Source organism: Scaptodrosophila lebanonensis, unplaced genomic scaffold (genome assembly GCF_003285725.1).
Source record: "Scaptodrosophila lebanonensis strain 11010-0011.00,11010-0021.00 unplaced genomic scaffold, SlebRS2 tig00000024-arrow-pilon, whole genome shotgun sequence".
Taxonomy (NCBI): Eukaryota; Metazoa; Arthropoda; class Insecta; order Diptera; family Drosophilidae; genus Scaptodrosophila; species Scaptodrosophila lebanonensis.
In genome coordinates, this window is record NW_022060538.1 from 20027945 (window position 1) to 20049182 (window position 21238).

Genomic DNA, 21238 nt, shown 5'->3' on the forward strand with positions numbered 1-21238 from the left:
CAAGTAAACCAAGTGAGAGAGCGAAGAGAGCCCACAACTGATCGAACGCACTTCTGCCTTACTCTCTTAAGCTGTTTCTCTTAGGAGCCGCCAGCAATCTGCGTCTGATAGATGCAAATTCATCCACGGCAACGCAAAGTACAAAGTTCAATGGCTCTCGACGTCACTAGCACTCAATTAGACTGCCAGTCATCACTTGGCTCAAAGTTCTCCCAATATACAATGTAAATGGATCTTAAAATCAGAAAATGTTTCCCACTACTCTGCACTGATGCATGTTTGCCAGATGTGCATCTATGTATATACATACATATGTATGGAGTTCTGTTGGCAGACGCCCACAAAGAAGTTCCTTGTATGGGAATGAGTCATGTTTCTTTACCAGATTTGGAAGATGCGAAATGCCTTTTTCAAACGCCGCTCTACTTGCGATTCGCATCTACGAGTTTCTCATCGGCACACCCCCAACAACCATTCCCCGTGAATATATCATACTTATGTATGTACATATGTACAAGGCCAGAATATCTTGTCACGTTTTACATGAATTGAAATTAACAATCTGGCATTTCCAAACGCGTCGAAAGTATGACTTGAAAACTGCAACAAAACTAAAAAAAAAATGTATTTTGATGAATGGACTTCATTGTTTTATTAATACTTGATTGTGTGCGGGAGAACACAAGACTTTCCCAGTATATTTCAATAAAACTTTGAACTTTTTTATTTATATATTTCATCGACAAACAATGCAATCGATGTAAAAGAAAAAGGAAAAAAAAATATATATACATGTATATCCAAAAATCAATACAAAAGAGAACTTAAATTAAATAAAACTAACGAAGTAAAAAATCCTATAAAAATGACAAAAATATCGAATAACGAATCCGACGGTGGGGGAATTTTATTTGCCAAACGGCCAGCTATCTTATCCGATTTCTAAATTGAATAGGTAAATCCCTAATGTGGGCGGCCAAAAGGTCATATTTGAAGACATATATAATATATTTATATACATTTATGTACATTCATTTTAATATAAGGTTAATAATTGGTTGTATTTCGTTAATATTTTGAAACTAACAACTCCTATCTTGTGTTGAAACTAAGCGCAAACTAAAGAAAAAGTTATAGATATTGGTGAATTTCAGTTTATGAAGACATACAAAAAAATAGTTTATTGCAGCTTTAAAATATAGTCTTTTAAAACACCTCTTTTTTTCCTTTTTTCTGCTTGCTATAAGTGGCTGTTTTTCTCAAAGCTAAAATCTTAAAGACATTCTTATACGCCCCTAAATACTGTTGTAAAGAAATTACTATTTTTATATGTAATTTAAAAACTTATGTATAAATAAGTATGTAAAATATTAAAGCGTATTAAATTAATAACTATTGACATTCATAATACAAGCAGAGCGACTATTAATTAATACCATTTTTTAAAATGTACATCTGATGTGTGTAAGACCAGCACCAGCCCTTGCACACCAACAACAAAATGTCTCACTCGCATTCAAACAAAATCCTACACTATGGCAACGCCGCGCCTTTCTAATAATAACACCGAGCCAGCAAACTGCTGAGTATTAGTGTAAGAGAAGCAGAGCTATAGATCGATGTGCTGGCCGTGTGCGTTGAGCGTCAGGGTTTGCGTACGTTCCGCGACTGCATTTTTCATTAGCGTCGTGGGTTCGAGCACCACAGGGGACTTGGAGGTTATTTCCGGAGTAAAATCTTTTTAAAGCGCATTGGTGCGATTTATCATGGCATAATGGTTCGACTGCTACATAGGCGAATCGTTTCCGACTGAATCGTAGAATATACACCACTCGTAAAAGAGGAGGGGTCTGTTGCGCGTGTCTGCTGAAATTTCCAAATAAATTACAGTGTTTCGTGTAATTGTTGCCGTACAATTTCATTTCTTTTTCTGACAATATTGAAATGGAATACAAATTCTACAAATTTAAATATTTTAATCAAATTATGTTCTCTATTTTAACAGCAACAACAAATTTCGTCGGAAAGTTCACACAAAGTGTGCGTCGCATTGTGCAGGATGTTAAGGATGAGGGGGCGCCCAGCGGCATGACCCGTGACGAGGTCATCGAGACAAACGAACGCCTCCGGTCGCTGCGTCTTCGCCTCGAAGAGTCCTACGATACAGCAAAAAACGCGCTTATCGCGCTCATGAACAAGTATGGCGATTCGAAGAGCCAACGCAACATCTTTCAGCGCTATCCCATGCTCAAGCTAATGATAAAGGTGAGCAATTTTGCTCCTAATAATATTATAGTATCTGTATAAGTTTAATCTATAAATTATTTATTTAAATTTTGTACATTATCGTTCTCTGAAATGGATTACTATGCTGAACACAGGATGTCATAAGATTGGAGACACAGTACTGGACGCTTGTTGACATACCCCGCCAGGAGAAGCAGGAGACGGTGCCCTCGTATGTGATGCGTGCCTGCTCCATCATGGAGAAGACCCAAAAGTCCGGCGAGGGTGTGAAAACGTCGGCGAAACTGGCCGATGAGGCAGCCGAGCGTAGGGAGCGCATGGAGCGACTGGAACGTGAGTGCTTGGGATCAGAATTAAACAGAAACTAACACTATACTCGTATTGTTAACACAGATATGACAACCGCACAAATCGAGCACGAGAACACCCAACTGATTAATGATTTGTATCGTCTGCTAAAGAAGTATCTGGGACTGCGCCATTTGATACGCGTCCTGAAGGTGAGTCAAGAGCAGAACAATGCATTGAATTGGCTGTCCCAGTCGCCATTTTGACATTTCAACTTTATTGCATATCGCCACGCAACAGGAAGAGTATGTCAGTTCAAAGATGTATCCTATTTTTCCACGCTACACAATGCTGAAGGACATGATAAAGGGCATCATGCACGACCCCGACTACATGGAGGTGTGCCATGAAACGCTGGCCAACTCCAACTGAGCCGAGGGCACCGGAAATGGCAGGCGTCGCATGAGTGTCATTTGAGAGTGCCACACACTACCACACGGACAATGCTTCGCAGCAACACTGCTGCCGGCAGTTGCGTGTGTGTGAGTGTATGCTGGTTTTGCATGCAAGTTTCTGCCATTCCGCATATTTTTAGCAATTTCCAACGATTTTCATTCGTGGACCGCCCGGGGAAGCCCTGCGGAGCGCCACGAACCTTCCACCATAGTTAGATAGAAATCTGTAGCTAATTCTAGCCAACTGTACGGCAATTGAACTAACTAAGTAACCAACCAACTAACTAGCTAACTAACAGCCCCACCACAGCAGTACTATACAAATCGCAGGCAACACTAACAAAAGCAGACGACACCACATAAACTATTAACTGCAACAACAACTTGAAACCATGTTTATACCTAACAATAAGAAAACGTAAACGGACAAACAAAAGAAACGCATTTATTTTAATGAACTTTTGAAATGGGAATATTTAACAACAACTTAACAGACAATTGAATAGCGACTAACACAAAATACAAACAAAAACAAAAACCAAATTGAATTGAATACAAAAATCAATAGATATTGTATAACTATATGAACTGGATACTAAGAAATTGTTAAATAATCAAAAACACAAAAACGTGTATCTAAGGTATTAAATGAAACTATTGATTTTAAGATTTAATTAAACCGTGTTAAAGTAATAAAGAACTTCTGAAGAGACCCAATTTTCCAAAAGTTCAAAATCCATCCTACATTATCTCTTGCTATTGCAGCTAAATAAAACTCTCAAATCTGCTTAAGACATATACAATTTCAAGAAATTGTGAACCTTTTCTATGTAAAGGAATGATAAACAGCTCCCTTCAAAGAGATGGAACTTTTGAGGCGAGAAAGGAAATATGAGATGTAGATGGCCATCATGATTTTAGGGACATGAGAACTTTCGAAACTGAAGATATAGGGAAACAAGGCTATCAATTTGATGGACTTGGCGAATAAGTGTAGTCACTATTATACTTAACTCGTTTGAAAAAAAGTAGAGAAAAGATTAAATTTGCAGTTACAAAGTGCTAACAGATAGATAGTTCTTGGAGAAGCCCGTTGGTTGGGAAAGACTGAAAAGTTAAGTCAGCTTTAACAAGTCTTGGGAAAATGTTCAACACCTCCTTTGCCTCTTCAGAAGTTCTTTAATTATTCTCATTTGTTCAATTTGTTACAATTTGTTGTATTGAAATATTACGAGATGCATTCTTTGCTTGTTAAATAAATATATATTGTGTGACTGATCGCAGGTGTGTGAGTGTGAATGTGTAGAAGCATTTGATTATTTATAATGCACCAGCTAATCAACTCCTTGAACCACCTTCGTTACTAGTCCCATACTTTCCTGGCTGGTGCATAATAGCTGCTAATAATAAAGGCCAACATACATACATAATGTGGATTTATATCTAATATATAGTGCATATAAGCAAATGTATTACTCATCTAGTTAGACAATATCAGGGAAATATTCCCAAATGAATTAAACAAAATGGCAAAAACACTTTCTTAAGAAAACACCAAATATTTCTTTCGTCTACGCTAGAGAACTCTAGTCCTAACTAAAAATAACTATCCTAAGATCATGAACTATTTCTATCTTCTTCATCGGCATGTTAAACTATTTATTGGCAGCTAGAATATCAATCTGGTCTGTCAATATCTTTCAGTTTTCTGATATAATTATGGAGCAATTTTCGAGAATGAGCAATCGGGCGGATTAAATCCCTATTATGTACCTACCCGTATATACTAGTTGTATTGTTTGTAAACCAATGCTTTAAATGTGTTAAATATTTGTATACTCCCACTCATCTCAAAAGCTTTAAGTCCATTTGTAATACGAGTATATATGTATAATCCGCAGTTAATCAAAAACTAACTCCCACTTGTCGTTGCTCCTCTAATAAGTACACTTAGTTAAGTAAATTAAACATACCTGCACAGAAGGATGTCCCCTTATAGATATTTGTGTGCATGCAAATCACTTTTATACAAGACCAAAGATAAACTATACGAGCTTAGAACTTTTTACGAGTACATGCAACAAAACACTCCACAGCTCCCCAACTCTCGAGTTAAGCCCAAGAATCCCAAAATATCCTAACAAATTTAGGGAAATGAAACACACTACACAATTTTGATTTATCGTACCAAATGCTTGCTCAACATGCAGTCTTAAACGCAAAGCAAAGTATTATGTGCGAGCGAATAAATAAATAGTAATGTATGTATGTACTATAAGCATTCAATGTACCATGAAATTGATGGCCGCTGAAATGGAACTACCACGAACAACTACACTCTTATTGAATACAAAACTGTTCACTACAACAACAACAACTACTACTTAGACACGCCCACCGAGTATACGAGAACGTATACCGAACTACACCGAATAATCTAAAAAAGTACTTAATCAAAAAACAAAAAACAGAAGCAAACCGAATGTAATACAAAATCAAGCGAACGAACAACTACCACATATCAAGCCCTCAACAGCAACATATTGTGCATGCAGTCTCAGCTGACCTGCGAGGGGAGGTTATTAAGTTTTATAAACAACAGTACAATGGAGAACACAAAAAGCTATGAGCATACATAATTCATAATTTTTTAACAAACTGGATTCATTCCAAGTACACTTCCTGGACCAATGCTGCAGGTCGCTTAGACTGAGATCAGAATCATATAGAAGTACGTATCAAAATCATATAGATAGTACTTAGCTCATGCTAGAAAGTAGAACGGATACGGCACCCTGTAATTCGGGAAAAAGTAAGTGGAAGTCAAAAATCAGTTCAATGAACTGGGGCCTCCCTATTGAATTGAATGATTTAGGTCCGTTCATAGTAGCTTTTATACCCTAAATAAATCTTACTACTATATTTGCCAAACTTCTCTGTACATGATTTTACATATCTATTTTTTATTTATTTCTTAACTTTACATTTAACATTTAAGAAAACAGCACTGACGATACCAACATAACAAGATTTTCAATCAAAACTTCTTTGCGAAATCAATTCGAAGGGACATTTCTTCAAAAGAAACGACCAAGCTTCACTTCTTTTATTACACCTCATATAATTTTCAAAACTTGACTTTAGATCAGTTCAATGAATATTTGGGCGTGCATATCAGTTTTAGACAATTTTGTGCCATTAACAGAGATTACATTTTCAAAAATTTCGGTTTAGGTTTCGGTTAAATCAACTGGCACTTGGTCCGTATGAAATCCCAAGATTTTATTCATAAACTATATTATTAATATAGTCGTAGTGTTTTATAAATTGCTTAGCATTTAAGAGTTTTCAAAAGAACAGCTTGGGCTGTCTTCATTCGAATATAAGCAAATGCTTTGCATTTATTAAAAACTAGTTATTGTTATTAAAAGACAGCTTAGCTTTCAATTTTTGAATTCCCATACCTTTGGAAAATTCAAGCCATTCAACAGCGATATTTGCGCAATTGCTGATTAGTGGCAGCTGAACGGCATTGGTTAATGGATATAAAATCAATGAACATTTGCAAAACCGCACTTGGCTGCGCAATGGGCTCAATATTTAGAAAACAATGCAATAAACTCTTCAATTCATGGTATTTATTAGCCTTCTCTCGTACATATAGAAAATGTTTGCTGACACAAAACTCGCAATACTGCATAACATTCATTGGGGGTGGCAATGAATCGAACCCAACTACTACAAAAGTACTATACATATGCCTATGAAAACGACAAACATCATTTATTTCAAAAGCTTTAATGTGTAAATCTATGTATGGTATGTGATGCTGACACTCATAAATAATTAGTGTTTGATAAATTAAAAATAAATAGCTGGCAAAGTTCTGGACATACGCAAGTATGTACGAGTATATCGTAAATTATAGATAAATGTGTAAAGCGCGGTATAAATGTAAATCGGTTTAAAGAGTAAATCGGCTTAACGCGAATCTATTCCATTTTGTTGTTGTGTGTCGTAGCTAAATATTGAGGATTAAGCAAATTGTATTTTAAAAGGGCGAGCGTGTTAATCAGGCGCCTAATTACTATGAGTAATTACTTATGACAAACAAACATACAAATATACAGACATATGTTATCGGAAAGCAGTATAATTCAGGTACTTACGAACAAATAATCGCAATATATACTCATTATAATGCCTATATATGTATGCGTGTGTGTGTTTTTGTGTGTGGATGTGCGTTTGTATCAAGAACAAGAAAGTTTTAGAGTTAAATGCAAATATTGCAATACATAGTACATGCTGGAAATGCAAGGGTAAACATATTCGTATTGAATATAACTACCAGGTATACATACATATTTACATACAATACGATATACATAAAGCGTTAAAACTATTATATACAATACATACCAGTTACACACATACATACATACTTACATACAAGGACTTACCACGCCTACCAACCCACATACAAGCAAACAAACAAACAAACAAACAAAACAACAAAACAACAAACTCGTACAATTTTACCTTTTCAATATCTAAGTGTCTACCAGAAATGGAAAAGCATAAAGAAAATAACAAAATAAATAAATACAAATACAACTAAATACATTATATACCTACTATATTGTGTGTACAATTATGCAACTACTTACACATGACTAAGTGAAAAATCATTAAATATATTGCTATTAAATGGAAAATTAAGGTGTTTTATTTAAGCGTTGTGGTGCGGAAACGAGGCCAACGACGGGCATTAAGGTCGAAAGAAGAGTCGATTGTTAAACAGAAGTGTTTAAATAAATGAATTTCTGAAAAACAATGTTTCTTATACAACGAGAGTAAGAAGATATTCTCGATTTCAACAACGATTTGACTTGGCCATCCCCTTTGAAAAAACTGATAATAAAGCCTCCATTTACGAACCAAGAAAATCCTTTGGCTACCAATTTCCGTTTCCGGTTCCCACTACTAATACAAGAAACTTTTTAACCGATTGACCGATTATAGATAAAACATGTATAACGCAAAGCGGAAAGGGCATTGGGGTCCAAGAATACATCTGAAAAATCGACATTATAGTTATAATAATTATCAACCATAAATTATTTAATTATCATCACAATTGAATTTCATCAACAGGACCAAAAAATGTAAATAAGCTCACCCGGTTCAAAACAGGGCCAATGCGCCATCTATACGTAACATCAAAAATGTCCTCAGAGAGCTTTTCATGAATAATTTCTATCTTTTTATATATTGACATATACATATAAGGAGCATATGTAGAAAAACTGGCAAGACGTAAGCAACTTGAAATCATTTACTTATAATTTATATAAATATAATATATATTCACAACAATCCAAATTTGTTCATCTAGAAGATAAAACATAAGAGCACATTTTTTTTGAATGCGCCCTCTATACGTTACACTTCGAAAATAACGCTAACGAACTGTTTTGTATAACAGTGCAATAATGGTGGTTTGTGCATTAGCTAGGAAAGCATGTGCACTAAGAACAGTTTATTTTGAAAAGTTAAACAACAACGACATAATTAATGAGCACATTGATGAAAATTGTGAAAACATATTTATTTCTTCGCATGGCTGCCATGTTTGTTACCTTCCGGCTGATCATCGGGCAGCGAGTCGACCGATAGAATCGATCCCTTCGACTTGGAACTGGACTTGGAGCTGCTGGCAGAGCTCTTGGGGTACTTAACCGCCTTGGTGTTGCCCGAACATTGCATTATGAAGCGCAGCTCGTCAATGAGCTCGGCCTTGAAGTCGACCTGTGAGATGCACAAAGAATTTTAGAGACACCCAGCCACGGCCCAGAAGCCGTGTTAATCAAATCGAACGAGCAATCTGTCAAGCAAAAAAGACAAAAAAAAACATGCATGCAACATCAAGCTATGCAAACGAGTTGAGATGCATCCAACGGATATGCAGATGCTGTGTTATTGGGGACTGGCAGACTGGCACCATGCACGGATAGTGTGTGGGCCCCAATTGTCGATTTGCAAGAGGTATGTACATATAGTATATCACATCCATTATGCGGCTTTTGGGCATGGCCTTGCATGGCCCTTTTGTTTAGTGACGACACATACATAGGCGTATAGAACGAAGCAGCGTCCTGTTAATATTTTTAGTGCGTCTGGCGGCATTGTCGTCGACGTCGTTACCTTATTACTTCGCGCCACCGCATAGATGCTGAGCAAACAGTTAATCAGGCCATACACGCTGGCGAAACAGCTGCCCACAATGAGAACCAGGAACACTCCGCCCAAATTGGCGAAGCCCAGCGAGGAGGCATCCGAGTCCTTCTCTTCCTGTTGTTGCAGTGCGAGATTTGTATGTGAATGACGGAAATTGTGGTAAGCTAATGGCCAAGTGGCATTCTATGGTAATAGTGTTTACGGCTGCGATTCGCGTGCTCCAGAGTAGGTGTGTGGCTTATGAGCTATATCGGACTATGCTATTAAAGGGCCAAACCGAGAACCAAAGCAAGCAAAGCCCGAAGGCCGCCCCAACGCTACCTTGTTCTCGTTGCTGCGCTCCTTGACGCCCAGCACCATCTCGAGCACGGACACAAATACGCCAAAGAAGGCACCCACTCCGAGCACCAAGTACACGCCGCCCAGATTGCTAATCTCTAGGGCAAGGGCGCCACCCTCGACACTCGAGTCCTACGCACGGACAGGCACAGTGATAGAGCCCAGTCTGTAAGAGCATCAGACAACTTACCGAACAGGCGCCGCCGCCGCGTTTCTCCTTCCACCATTTGGTCTTCATTTTGGTCAGCACGCCCTGCTCCTGCAACTCCAGTATGGCCTGGCTGAGAGTGTCGCGATAGGGCCAGTCTAAAAGAAACACGAGCACAGCCCATAAGAGTGGCAGCAATACATCCTAGAGATACTCACGCTTCCGCATAGCGATGCCGTAGCCCTTCTCGTCCAGCAAGGCGCCCACCTGCGTCAATGTGCAGCGCCGCTCGGTAATGTACTCGATGGTCGTCGACTCCATGAGAAAGGCATAGTTGCTGGTCTCCACGCGATCCACGCCCTCCTGATTGGTGTTCGTCATGTACTCCGGATGGTCGCGCATGAACTCGTACATCTTCTGATACGTGGGATACTTGGCATCCTGCGCTTAGATTAATGCCATTAATGCCTAGGTCTTGAGCTTATCGTCAGCTTTACCTTGAAGAAGGTGAAGGTGCTGCCGCCGTTTTTGGCGCCATAGTTCACTCCTCCCTTGTTCTCAGCCAAATCTTCGGCATTCTCTATGGGAGTGGCCAGCGATTCGACCGTGAGGAAGGCGGCCAGATTGGCGGTGTAAGACGAGACCAATATCAGGGTGAAGAACCACCAGGATGCGGCTACGGCACGAGTCGAATAGGCTCTGCACATTGTAAGTCAGAGATGTTATATTAATTGCGTATTTAAAGTCTTTTCTAATGTTTAGGATTATTTTTACATATATCAATTATTCATGGAATTTGTTTTTTCACTTTTGTAGTATTTCCTAACCACAAGGTTGATTCATTTACATGGAAACTATATATTATTATTATAAACTTAATCCTTTCCAGTGGGGTGTTAAAAATACGCCCAGCTGCCTAAGCTATACATAGAAAATCGGACGATGGTTGCAAAATCTAAATACTAGTTTTATTATTACAATACGGAGAGTAATCAAGCTATTTTTGGACACATTTCGTGACATTTTCGACAACGATGATCACACTTTGTAGGTTTTTGATGTTTCAAATGGGTTCGGGTAAGAGACTTTTTCCGGACAGCACGGGTACACACATTGTATTGAATTGTTGGGAGATCTAACTTGAATAGAAAGGAAATGCTGCCTTACAGTTACTTACTTGGGTGCCAGCTCAGAGCCCTGTTGGAACAGCGCACCAATGGAGAACCAGAGGCAGTTGGCAAAACTGAACTGATTTTCCAGCTCCTCGGGCTCCTCGATGCAGGGATAGGGATTGTCCCACTCCGCCGGCGACAGACGACCCAAAATAAACATGCTGATGGACACACCCATGTACGCCAAGCCGAGCCAAAGCCAAACATCGCCGGAAAAGGGCGACATGAACGAAAACAGCTTGGGTGGCTCCTTCATGGGCTTGCGAAACAAAATGGCGATGCCTGCGAAATATGCAAATCGAATGACGTATTGCGTGACATTGTGAGGGAGCAGCTGGCTGGTGTGTGTGTGTGTGAGTGTGAGTGTGTTTGTGTGCGTATGCACATGTGTTCATTAGTGCGGCCAGTCGTTGCTAATGCATGCAACGACAAGCGGTGTCCGCTCCTCCTCCGGACCCCGGCACCGTCGTTTCCTCCCACTTGCTGCGCACTAATGAGCTTTGGTTTAAAATTAGCTGTCAAGGTTTCTGCCAGCCAGCCAGCCAGCCTGTGGCTAAGTGTGACTGTGTGTATGGATGTATGTGTGTGTGTGTGTGTGTCTACGTCAGGACTATTGGCCAGCACTTACCCAAGTTCATGAATGGTATGGTGAAGTCGACGCCGCTCTCGCGCTCCGATGTCATGGTCAGATCGGTAATGCCCATGTCAGCGCGCTAATTAAATATGGAAAGCAATTTGAATTGTGAACGCTCTCATGGCCAATGCGAAATGTAAATAGAAATGTATGCGTATTAATTTTGAATGCGCAAATATTGCGTATACGCACCGCCGCACGCCGCACGCCAAAAATCATTTCATTATCATAACTAATTTATGCAGCGCAGTGGTTGCATCCAAAATGAAAAGGGGTTTCAACAAAAGTCACAAACTACACTTAAAATCTATATACATAAATTCATATTCATGGTGAGATATTCATCTATCAGAATCTATTAAATAAATTCTTTCGACCTATGGGAATGGAAATGGATTTTGTAATGAGTGTAAAAAAAAGACAGATTCCTGAGTACGTTTATTGTTATCAAGAATTTCACCTCTTCGATGTTGTAGTCCATCTTTAATGCTGGCGTTTTCTAATATTGGCATGTCCTTGCATGCCAGGACTCTGGCGCTATTGCTGCCTGGCAAACGGCCTGTCAATTACGCGCGTGTTTTTCCATTTTCAGTGTCACTTGCCAGCCTTTTGTGCAAATTTAGCAAATTTATTATTAAAAACTCAGCGCATAAAAAGCAGTTGTTTGAAAGGGCGCCCAGTCTGCGCAAAAAACGCTTCATTAACTATGCTTAAGTGTTCAGCGTTTCTGTGTGCGTTTCCTAAATTTAAAATAAAAACAAAAGGACAGCGAACGAGGCCCTGACCATGGCATTGGCTCTGGCAGCAGACTGACTGACAGCTTAAGCATTCAATTATGAAGTGAATTAATTTGAAGCGTTCGAGGCGGCAAGGCCAGGTCGCACACGGCTCGCTCCTGTGCGCTGGCCAAAAGGACACACTCAATTTAAGTAGTTATCGAACAAGTTGTCACGTTGTGTTGTGTTGGCCTCATCCAAGACCATTACGTATAATGCAAGCCATTTATGTTAATGATGATGTTGATGATGTTAATGATTACGGCCATTGCCATTGACATTGCCATTCGATGTGGGAACATCGAAACCAATAACTGGCATGCCATGTCGCCTGCCTGCCTGCCTGCCTGCCTGCCTGCGTGCCACAAAGGATAATCTCATTGATATAAATGGCTGACGCTGCGTTCATAGAGATTTATGACCAGCCCAGCCACACGCAGCCACACTCACATTGTCAATAATTTCGCGTATCATGCCGTTCCACTCGCCCGTGGCTGGATTAATGCCGCCATACTTGTTGTCCTCCTGCAGGCGGAAGGAGTAGCTGAAGCCCAACTTCTTGGACAGCTCGTCGATGAGTTCAATGCCAAAACCCTCGAACTGATCGTTGCCCTCCAGCTTCTGCGAGGTTTCCTTCAGCATCCCGTACGGCTCGCTCTTAGAGTGCGTCGACCAGATTCGGTAAAATAAGTTATGGCTCAATATATAGGATTATGAAATGCAATTAATGGCTACTCACAATGGCCGTGATGACCACAAAGCTCTTGTTCACGAGTGAACGCATGTCCGGCTCCATGGAAATGGCCGGCGCAGGGCGATTCATTTGAAAGCCGTCCTTGCCGCTCCATTCGCCAATTTTCTGCATGCCCGAGACGGTCAGCTCGATGACCTCCAAAGTGAAATCAGTGCGCAGCCCCTCGTAGTCGAACTGAATGGTGCCCGTGAGCCCATTGAGTGTGAGCTGTTGTGGTTATTTCATATTTCATGAGTTGGCCAGCACACTCACACTCACAACACACGCCGCACACACGGCACCACACACCACATTACTCACCGATTTCATGTAGTTGACGAGCGTGAAGCCCTTGTCCCAGGCACTGTCGTCGCCACAACTTAGGGGCATGGGACGGAAATTCACATGCTTGTATGTCTCGGCCAGCAGCTGCACGCCGTCGTATATGAGGGCCATGCTGTTGGTCAGAGGACACGACACTGCAAATGTGGCCAGAGAAGAACGTTAAGAATCAGAGCGAGCGCGGGTTGGCGGGGAGGAATAGGGAAAAACACAGTCATAAATGTATGGCAGCCCCTTTGCCCTCAGCATTAGCATCAGCATCAGCTACAGCTACAGTTTTCCATGCGCTCCACGCCTTATTCATTCAAAACACATTCAAAATCAACAGAGCTGCCCGGATTTGGCCAAAAAAGTCGCTATACATTTGCATTTAAACGATCTGCTATAGAAGCGAACATGCCAGAAATAGTTTAAAAAGAACTCTCTTACAATCATTGCAACTACATATTAATTAGAATAGTATTGTTCTTCAAGAATCTAGATTATAGCCTGCCTTAAAACTCTAAAGACAGACGTAATATCATGCTTCTTCCAAAGATATGTGAATGAAATGTGCAATTTAAAAAATAAAAATGCTATCGGAATCGGGTTTTTCTAAACTTGTGTAAAATCGTCAAACTTCCTTTGAAATTTACAAAATAAATACAAGTGTAAAGAATGCAGCAAAAAACAATTCAAACATGGAATATACTTGTATTTATATTGTTTATCAAAAACTGTAATGCCGTTAAAATTTATTCAGTCAAGCCTTTAAAAAAACAACTCGAAATGCAGATCTTTATTGTTCATTTTAGAGTCTTTCATTGTAGGAGTATTTTTAGATAAATTTTAAGTGAAAATGCTTGAGAAGTGAGCTCCAATTCTCTGCTTTCTAAATCTTACGTTTATCAAATACTTATTGTGGATCAAATAGGAATGATGTGGACTCATTTCCAGTCAGTTTGAACATTTGAATAATTCAGTTTAAGGACCTCCAAAACTTTGCCTAAAGCTCAGTTCAATAAATACTCGTATAATACACACAACAATTCAAAATTACAACATTTTACTTGAAAAACAAAACTAAATTGTTGTTCATTAATACATTTAGTACTTAATATTCTATGAAAAGGGGAAGAGTCCTATTTAATGATGATGATTTTAAATTAAACCCGACCCGCGGCAAGGTTTCTTCAAATGCTTAATAATTGTCTGCATATTGTTTAATTTGTTTTCATTCCACTTTTAGCTTAAAATGAAAATGATCGAGTCATTTAGACGGCTCGAAGGATTATCTAAATGCCACTTAAATAAGCAATAAAGGGATTATCGCATTAAATTGAGGCAAAACCACCAGACTGGCACCACTGACTCGCACTCGCACATCCACAAAAGAGTAGCCGTGCCGGAGAAAGGATAATGTTACACAAAAGGCCAGGCCACAGTGTCATTTATCATTTTTGTGTGAGTGTGTGCGTGTGCGTGTGTGTTTGGGTGACATGAAATGCAATTCAATTATTTAAATTTGCTCGGGCGAATAGATTTTGGATTTGCATAAATTGCTGTCACAAAGCATCTAATTTATGGGAGCCCGCTCAGGTGTGCGAGTCCTGTGCCTTACCGTTCTGAAATGGCTCGTCACTCTCGTACAAGGCCTTGGCCACCTCCAGCACCTGCTCATTGGCGGGCGAGACCAATCGAAAGCCCGTGATGTTGGTGTCGCCGTGCTGATACGCCTCCAAGTCCAAGGTCTGCCAGTCCAGATTGCCAATGATATAGCGATAGTCGCTCGTCAGCAATCCCACCTGCTGGGCCTGCTTGAAGAACTCGGGCAGCGTCTCCAGCGACCCGACCACCACAAACGAGTAATCGGCCGAGTTACGTATGCGGCGCAGCACGTTGCGATAGTTTCCATTCAAGTCCAGCTCGTAGCGGCGCACAGTGATGGCCGGCCCGGCAGTGCCGTACATCTGAAGCAGCTCGTTGACCGTCGCCAGATATTCGCCTCAAAGAATCTCGGCTGTAAGTTATACTGATGGGTGCGTCTGCGTTCACAGACATGACTCACCTGACTCGTAGATTATGGTGAAGCCCTCCCAGCCCAGCTCCGTCACTATATCCTTCAAGGCCGCTCCCAGCTGGGTGGGATGTGGATGCAAATTGATGGTCGGCAGCTGGGCGCCAAAGTCCCAGCGGGTGTCCAGGAAAGGCAGCTCCTTGGCATCGCAAATGCTCATCGCGTGCTTGGCCGCCATATTCGTTGTGGGCCCGAATACGGCCACCAGATTTTGCTGTGGAAAGTGCCACAATCTCAGTTGCTTGGCAAAAATTCCAAAATTGATTTCAGCTTTCGTGCTCACCCGCAGTATCTTGCACAGCTTCTTGGATGTCTCGAAAGAGTTTCCCGGCTCAATGCTGGCTGCCACGCCATGCAGGTTCAGCTCCTCATTCTCCTCATTCGCTTTGTTGATGGCCAAGGTGAAGATTTTCTCGAGATCTGGACTACTTGCCTCATATATCAGGCCTGTCAATCGCGCATCAAACACAAATAAAATTAAATAAAACAATTGTGTCAGCAATTTGTTTGGATTCCACAATGATATGTGCAATTAAAATGTATCGCAGTGTTAAACACATAATTGACACATTGATTTCGTTTTCAATTCGGATGCAATTACAATTTTATTTATTTGCAACAGCTCTGTGATTTATGATGAGAACCCAACCCAACCCAACTTATATTTGATAGGCCTTCATAATTATAGAGATTGAGTTTGCAACAATATTCAAATTGAGAGGAAACGAGCCGATTTAGTCTGTCTGTAGGACACTAAAATTTCCACCCTCCTCGGCCAGCCGACTTTAGCTTCTTTAATTGTTGTTTGTACGTATTTGAATCGTGGATCGCATACTTATTGGAAAAAATATTGTTTTCGTTGACAAAGAAACGCAAATCGCAAAAAAGGGTTGATTAAAGATTTATTATATCCTGTGCCTGAAGTTAAGAAGGGTATATACGGTTGGTGCAAAGTACATAAAAAATATAATTAATTAGCAAATAAATCTAGATATGCACCTTCGTCTCTCCGTCTGGACAATACGCTCATTAGAAATGCACAGCTACGCCTGACAATGATTAGTTACTACGATGGAAAGTCAATAAAATATGTATGTCTGTATAAAATAAATATGTGATTCACAAAAAAAATATATTAAATATATTATTCCTAGTTTCTGTCTCACATCAGTTCTGCTGAGCTACCAATGTTTTTTTACTTCTAAGCCCAGCCTTGATTCATCAGAACGCAACAATAAAGTGTCACGCAGATCAAGGGATTATATATAGTACTTTGCATCTCCCTCTCCCTAGTTTTTCACTCTTTACAAACCTAATATACTCTTGTACCTTTTGGGTATAAAGTATAATAAAAGCTGAACTGCTGGATCCCCAGACAGATAAACATTTCGCGACTGAGAAACCAGTCTGTTTTCTGTCATTGTTCCCATCTGGGCTGTCAGCTTGGCATTTATTAATTTATTTATTTAGGGCAGTACTGTGTTAATTTTCGATAGGTAGATGAAGTTTTGAAAAGGTTCCATCCTTAGTCTGTTCTGTTAAAAAAAGAAACAAACTGTAATATCCATGATGTCGGTGCGAGGCTCCAGCGTGGGGGACCTGTCCCAGATAGACCAGATAATCCTACGAATTATCGATACGCGTCGTTCGAAAATTCTGAACCTTGGTGAATCGGATATTCGAGCGGTATGCTTTCGGTCTCGAGAGATTTTCCTCTCACAACCAATGTTGCTGCAACTCGCCACGCCCGTAAAGATTTGCGGGGACATACATGGCCAGTTCACGGACTTATTGCGTCTCTTCGACTATGGCGGTTATCCCCCTGCGTCGAATTACTTATTTTTGGGCGACTACGTGGACCGTGGCAAGCAATCCATTGAAACCATTTGTCTGTTGTTGGCTTACAAAATCAAGTACCCGGACAACTTTTTCCTACTGCGCGGCAATCATGAGTCCGCAAGCATCAATCGAATCTACGGATTCTACGACGAGTGCAAGAGAAGGTATTCCATCAAGCTGTGGCGCACCTTCGTCGACTGCTACAACTGCATGCCGGTGGCAGCGATTGTGGACGACAGGATCTTCTGCTGCCACGGCGGCCTTAGTCCCGACCTCCACAACATGACGCAGATCTTGAATTTGCCTCGGCCCTGCGATGTGCCCGACAGGGGATTGCTCTGTGACCTTCTCTGGTCTGATCCCGATTCCAAAATCATGGGATGGAGTGACAACGATCGCGGCGTGAGTGTCACCTTTGGTCCCGATATTGTTGAAAAATTCGTGCACCGCCATCGTTTGGATTTGATTTGTCGCGCCCACCAAGTTGTGGAGGATGGCTACGAGTTTTTTGCCAAGCGCCAGCTTATAACCGTTTTCTCAGCCCCCAATTACTGCGGCGAGTTCGACAATGCGGGCGCCATGATGTCCGTGGATGAGACTCTAATGTGTTCCTTCTTTGTGCTCAAACCGTCAAAGAAAATGGGCCTTCGAAGGGTCAACTCCAAGGTGTGAGCAAAGCTTGTTCTATTCTGCAGTCATACGATAATAAGTAGCAATAAAAGCGCATCTAATAGAGTCGAAGTTTCTCTTTAATGTTAATTTTTCAGAAAATTAATAAGTTTTTCGTAAAAATCTCTAGTAATTAGTTATCAGAACCAGCGATAGTTTTGGATACACCTTTTGTAAGTCTGTAAGCTCACGAGAGGCTGTTTGTTTTCTGTCATAGTGTTAATCGAAAATCGGAAAAAATAAACAAATTTTTGTACGGATATTATTTTGAAAAATACGCCTTAAATGTCGGTTCGAGGCTCCAGCGTGGGTGACCTTGCCCAACTGGATCAAATGATCTTACGAATCCTCGCAGTGCCTAGTTCGCAAACCCTTAGACTATCGGAGTCCGATATACGAGCAATATGCTTGAAGGCACAGGAGATTTTTCTGAACCAACCAATGCTCCTGCAGCTCGAAACTCCAGTAAAAATTTGTGGTGACATACATGGCCAGTTCACGGACCTGCTGCGTCTCTTCAACCACGGCGGCTATCCGCCTGTTTCGAATTACTTATTTTTGGGCGACTACGTTGACCGTGGCAAGCAGTCCATCGAAACGATGTGCCTGCTGCTGGCTTACAAAATCAAGTTTCAGGACAACCTATTCTTGCTGCGTGGAAATCATGAGGCAGCGAGCATCAATCGAATCTACGGATTCTACGACGAGTGCAAGAGAAGGTATTCCATCAAGCTGTGGCGCACCTTCGTCGACTGCTACAACTGCATGCCCGTGGCAGCGATAGTGGGCGACAGGATCTTCTGCTGCCACGGCGGGCTTAGTCCCGACCTCCACAACATGACGCAGATCTTGAATTTGCCTCGGCCCTGCGATGTGCCCGACAAGGGGCTGCTGTGCGATCTTCTTTGGTCTGATCCCGATTCCAAAATCATGGGATGGAGTGACAACGATCGCGGCGTGAGTGTCACCTTTGGTGCAGATGTTGTTGGAAAATTCGTGCACCGTCACAAATTCGATTTGATTTGTCGCGCCCATCAAGTTGTGGAGGATGGCTACGAGTTTTTTGCCAAGCGCCAGCTAATCACCATTTTCTCGGCCCCCAATTATTGCGGAGAATTCGACAATGCGGGCGCCATGATGACCGTAGATGAGGCACTGATGTGCTCCTTTTTTGTGCTGAAGCCATCGAAGAGACCCGGACTGCGCAAAGTGAAACCAAAATCCTGAATAAAGCTCTTTTTCAATTTCAAGTTCATTACAAGCCGAATTTATTTGTGATGAACTTCTCCTTATTGCAAGTGCACTGAGCGAAACGATCGCCAATAGATACTCGTATTTGTATCTGCCTATAATGACCATGGTATGGTCATTTTACGAATTTTAAATATGTTTACATAATTAGTATTAGCTAGCAATTAAGAATTTGGTTGAAGTCCAGATCTGAGTAGCATAAATAAACTGCTTGCATGGAATTAACATGCATGCGAAATGTAAGAATGCGCTGTCTGCGTACAGCGACTGTAATCTTCTCTAATTACACTCTCTTGCGCTCTGTTAAATATTAGCCATACGCGGTAGAGAGCTAGCATTGGCATTCGTCGCATTGGCATTCGTCGCATTGCCATTTGTTTATTTGTGCATGTGCATAGGAACTTTGGCAGCCCTATCAGCTGTTTCTCCGATCTCGCTGTAATTATTCAGCAATGCGCTCGCGAGGCAGTCGGTTGCTGTTAAGTGAATGACGAGGCGTGCCTTTCAAGTTTTGCCTTTGTATTAATTGGATTTACCGTTATATTCGACTACCACGATTATTGGCTTGCTTTTGCTACACCGGCAAATTACCGTACAAACATCGTTTAATGAATCCGCGTAAACTTTCAGCTTTGTGGATAAATTAAAAGAGAAAACTACATCAAATGATTCACACACCACCCTGCGTGTGTGTTTAATCTATGTATGTATGTACATATATAGTGTTTGTTTACTCGTACGTTATTTTGACAGCGACATCACTTTTCCGCTGGAAATATTGGAAAAAGCTAGAGGTCAGTATCGTACATGTTTAAGATGTTGGAAAGAAATTAAGTAGTCGGCACTTAATAGACTTTGTTGTAGTAGAAATTACCGACACGCTCAGTAGACAGACCCTTCGCAACTGAGTTGAATGCAAAGCTTCAGTTCTAAAATGATTTATTTTCGGTTCAGTGGCCCCGTAAAATTGTCGGTGTTTAAATAAATAGAACACATTCAAATAAAAACACATTTTCAATGCTGCACCCGTTCTGTTGTGCTCGGAAAATTCTGTTTATGTTTACAAGATGTGTGCGCCCAGGCAGATAGTTTAATCCGCAAAATATTGAGGCCAAGAAAAACACGAGCAAAACAAATTCGCCATGAATAAGAGAGAAAATAACTGCAAATTCTAGCGTGCGATGCGAACAATTTTTCAAATTGCATTTCGCTCAACTAGACCTGCATTCAGATACGAGTGGCACACATTCAAAGGAACACACTGTACACTTATCCACACATTTGTTTACATACATATGCATGTACTACTCGTATATGCTGGCATCTACTTGCAACATACCGCACGTTCAACAAATTTGCTGAGTGCACCCGTCCATGCAACTTCTTTACGTAACAGCTCTGACCATTAAAAAAAAACTTGTGCGGCATAGAAATGTTTTCCATCAGGCAGGCACTTGACGTCGACTCACCCACATTTGTTCGTTCACCCAAACTTCTGCCTATTCCATTGGCAAAGACCCACAGAGAAATCAGCGAGACGGTCCCGAGGCTCCACATGCCTGGCAGCTGGCGTTGCCGATGTTGCATTGCCATTGTTATTTTATAGCCGCTCGTCATCATTGTTGTCGGTTTTGCCATTGAAAAGTTTTTGCAAAACCCATTAAATGCAATCGCTTGTGCATACGAATGTGAATGCAAATAGAAATTATTGCTATTTGATTGCACTATTTTAGACCGTCTTTATTTTAGCATTTTACGACTACGACTATAGCTGCCGTTCTAATTTTATACTTTCGCGTTGATCTTTCTTTTGCGGCACTACCGAGACTGGTTGACAATTCGCTGAATTGGCTATGCTCGCTGGGGCAACAGCAGCTAGTCGGATCAGCTGTAGAATTCGCCGTAAAGATTACAATTTCGCATCATCTCTCTGCACAGATACAACTAATATTGGGAAGATTTTATTCTGCATTAATTAGAAACTATTTCGAATCAATGAGACTAGCTGTAGAATTCGCCGTAAAGATGAAAATTTAGCATCATCTCTCT

At 40.9% G+C, this 21238-nt stretch overlaps 4 protein-coding genes across 6 annotated transcripts in view; 3 read left to right on the top strand and 1 right to left on the bottom strand.

Moving 5' to 3' along the window:
- Positions 1-3578, top strand: part of LOC115620984 — a 36905-nt gene extending 33327 nt beyond the window's left edge. The window contains exons 3-6 of the mRNA XM_030514504.1: positions 2006-2265; positions 2382-2580; positions 2641-2747; positions 2836-3578. Of these exons, the coding sequence (XP_030370364.1) occupies positions 2006-2265; positions 2382-2580; positions 2641-2747; positions 2836-2967 (698 nt within the window). The 3' untranslated portion in view covers positions 2968-3578. The remainder of the gene's footprint in view (positions 1-2005; positions 2266-2381; positions 2581-2640; positions 2748-2835) is intronic.
- A 4905-nt stretch (positions 3579-8483) lies between these two features.
- On the bottom strand, positions 8484-20905 carry LOC115620529 (glutamate receptor ionotropic, kainate 2). Of its 3 annotated transcripts, XM_030513798.1 has the most exons (15): positions 20659-20905; positions 15714-15877; positions 15422-15644; positions 14975-15358; positions 13354-13511; positions 13039-13260; positions 12750-12956; positions 11518-11602; positions 10895-11171; positions 10215-10416; positions 9936-10158; positions 9760-9875; positions 9552-9701; positions 9198-9344; positions 8484-8801 (listed from the first exon to the last, which is right to left on the bottom strand). In XM_030513798.1, exons 1-15 carry the CDS (start codon positions 20825-20827, stop codon positions 8601-8603), a joined length of 2928 nt encoding a protein of 975 aa, XP_030369658.1. In that variant the 5' UTR covers positions 20828-20905; the 3' UTR covers positions 8484-8600. The 3 variants fall into 3 exon arrangements, with proteins under 3 accessions (XP_030369658.1, XP_030369659.1, XP_030369660.1); XM_030513799.1 differs by lacking the exon at positions 9552-9701 and having other exon boundaries at positions 20659-20904; XM_030513800.1 differs by lacking the exons at positions 9198-9344; positions 9552-9701 and having other exon boundaries at positions 8746-8877; positions 20659-20904.
- LOC115620530 (serine/threonine-protein phosphatase alpha-2 isoform-like) lies at positions 16927-17988 on the top strand. Its single transcript, XM_030513801.1, has one exon. It carries the CDS (start codon positions 16997-16999, stop codon positions 17939-17941), a length of 945 nt encoding a protein of 314 aa, XP_030369661.1. The 5' UTR covers positions 16927-16996; the 3' UTR covers positions 17942-17988.
- Positions 18195-19188, top strand: LOC115620531 (serine/threonine-protein phosphatase alpha-2 isoform-like). Its single transcript, XM_030513802.1, has one exon. It carries the CDS (start codon positions 18224-18226, stop codon positions 19163-19165), a length of 942 nt encoding a protein of 313 aa, XP_030369662.1. The 5' UTR covers positions 18195-18223; the 3' UTR covers positions 19166-19188.
- Positions 20906-21238: the final 333 nt, after the last annotated feature.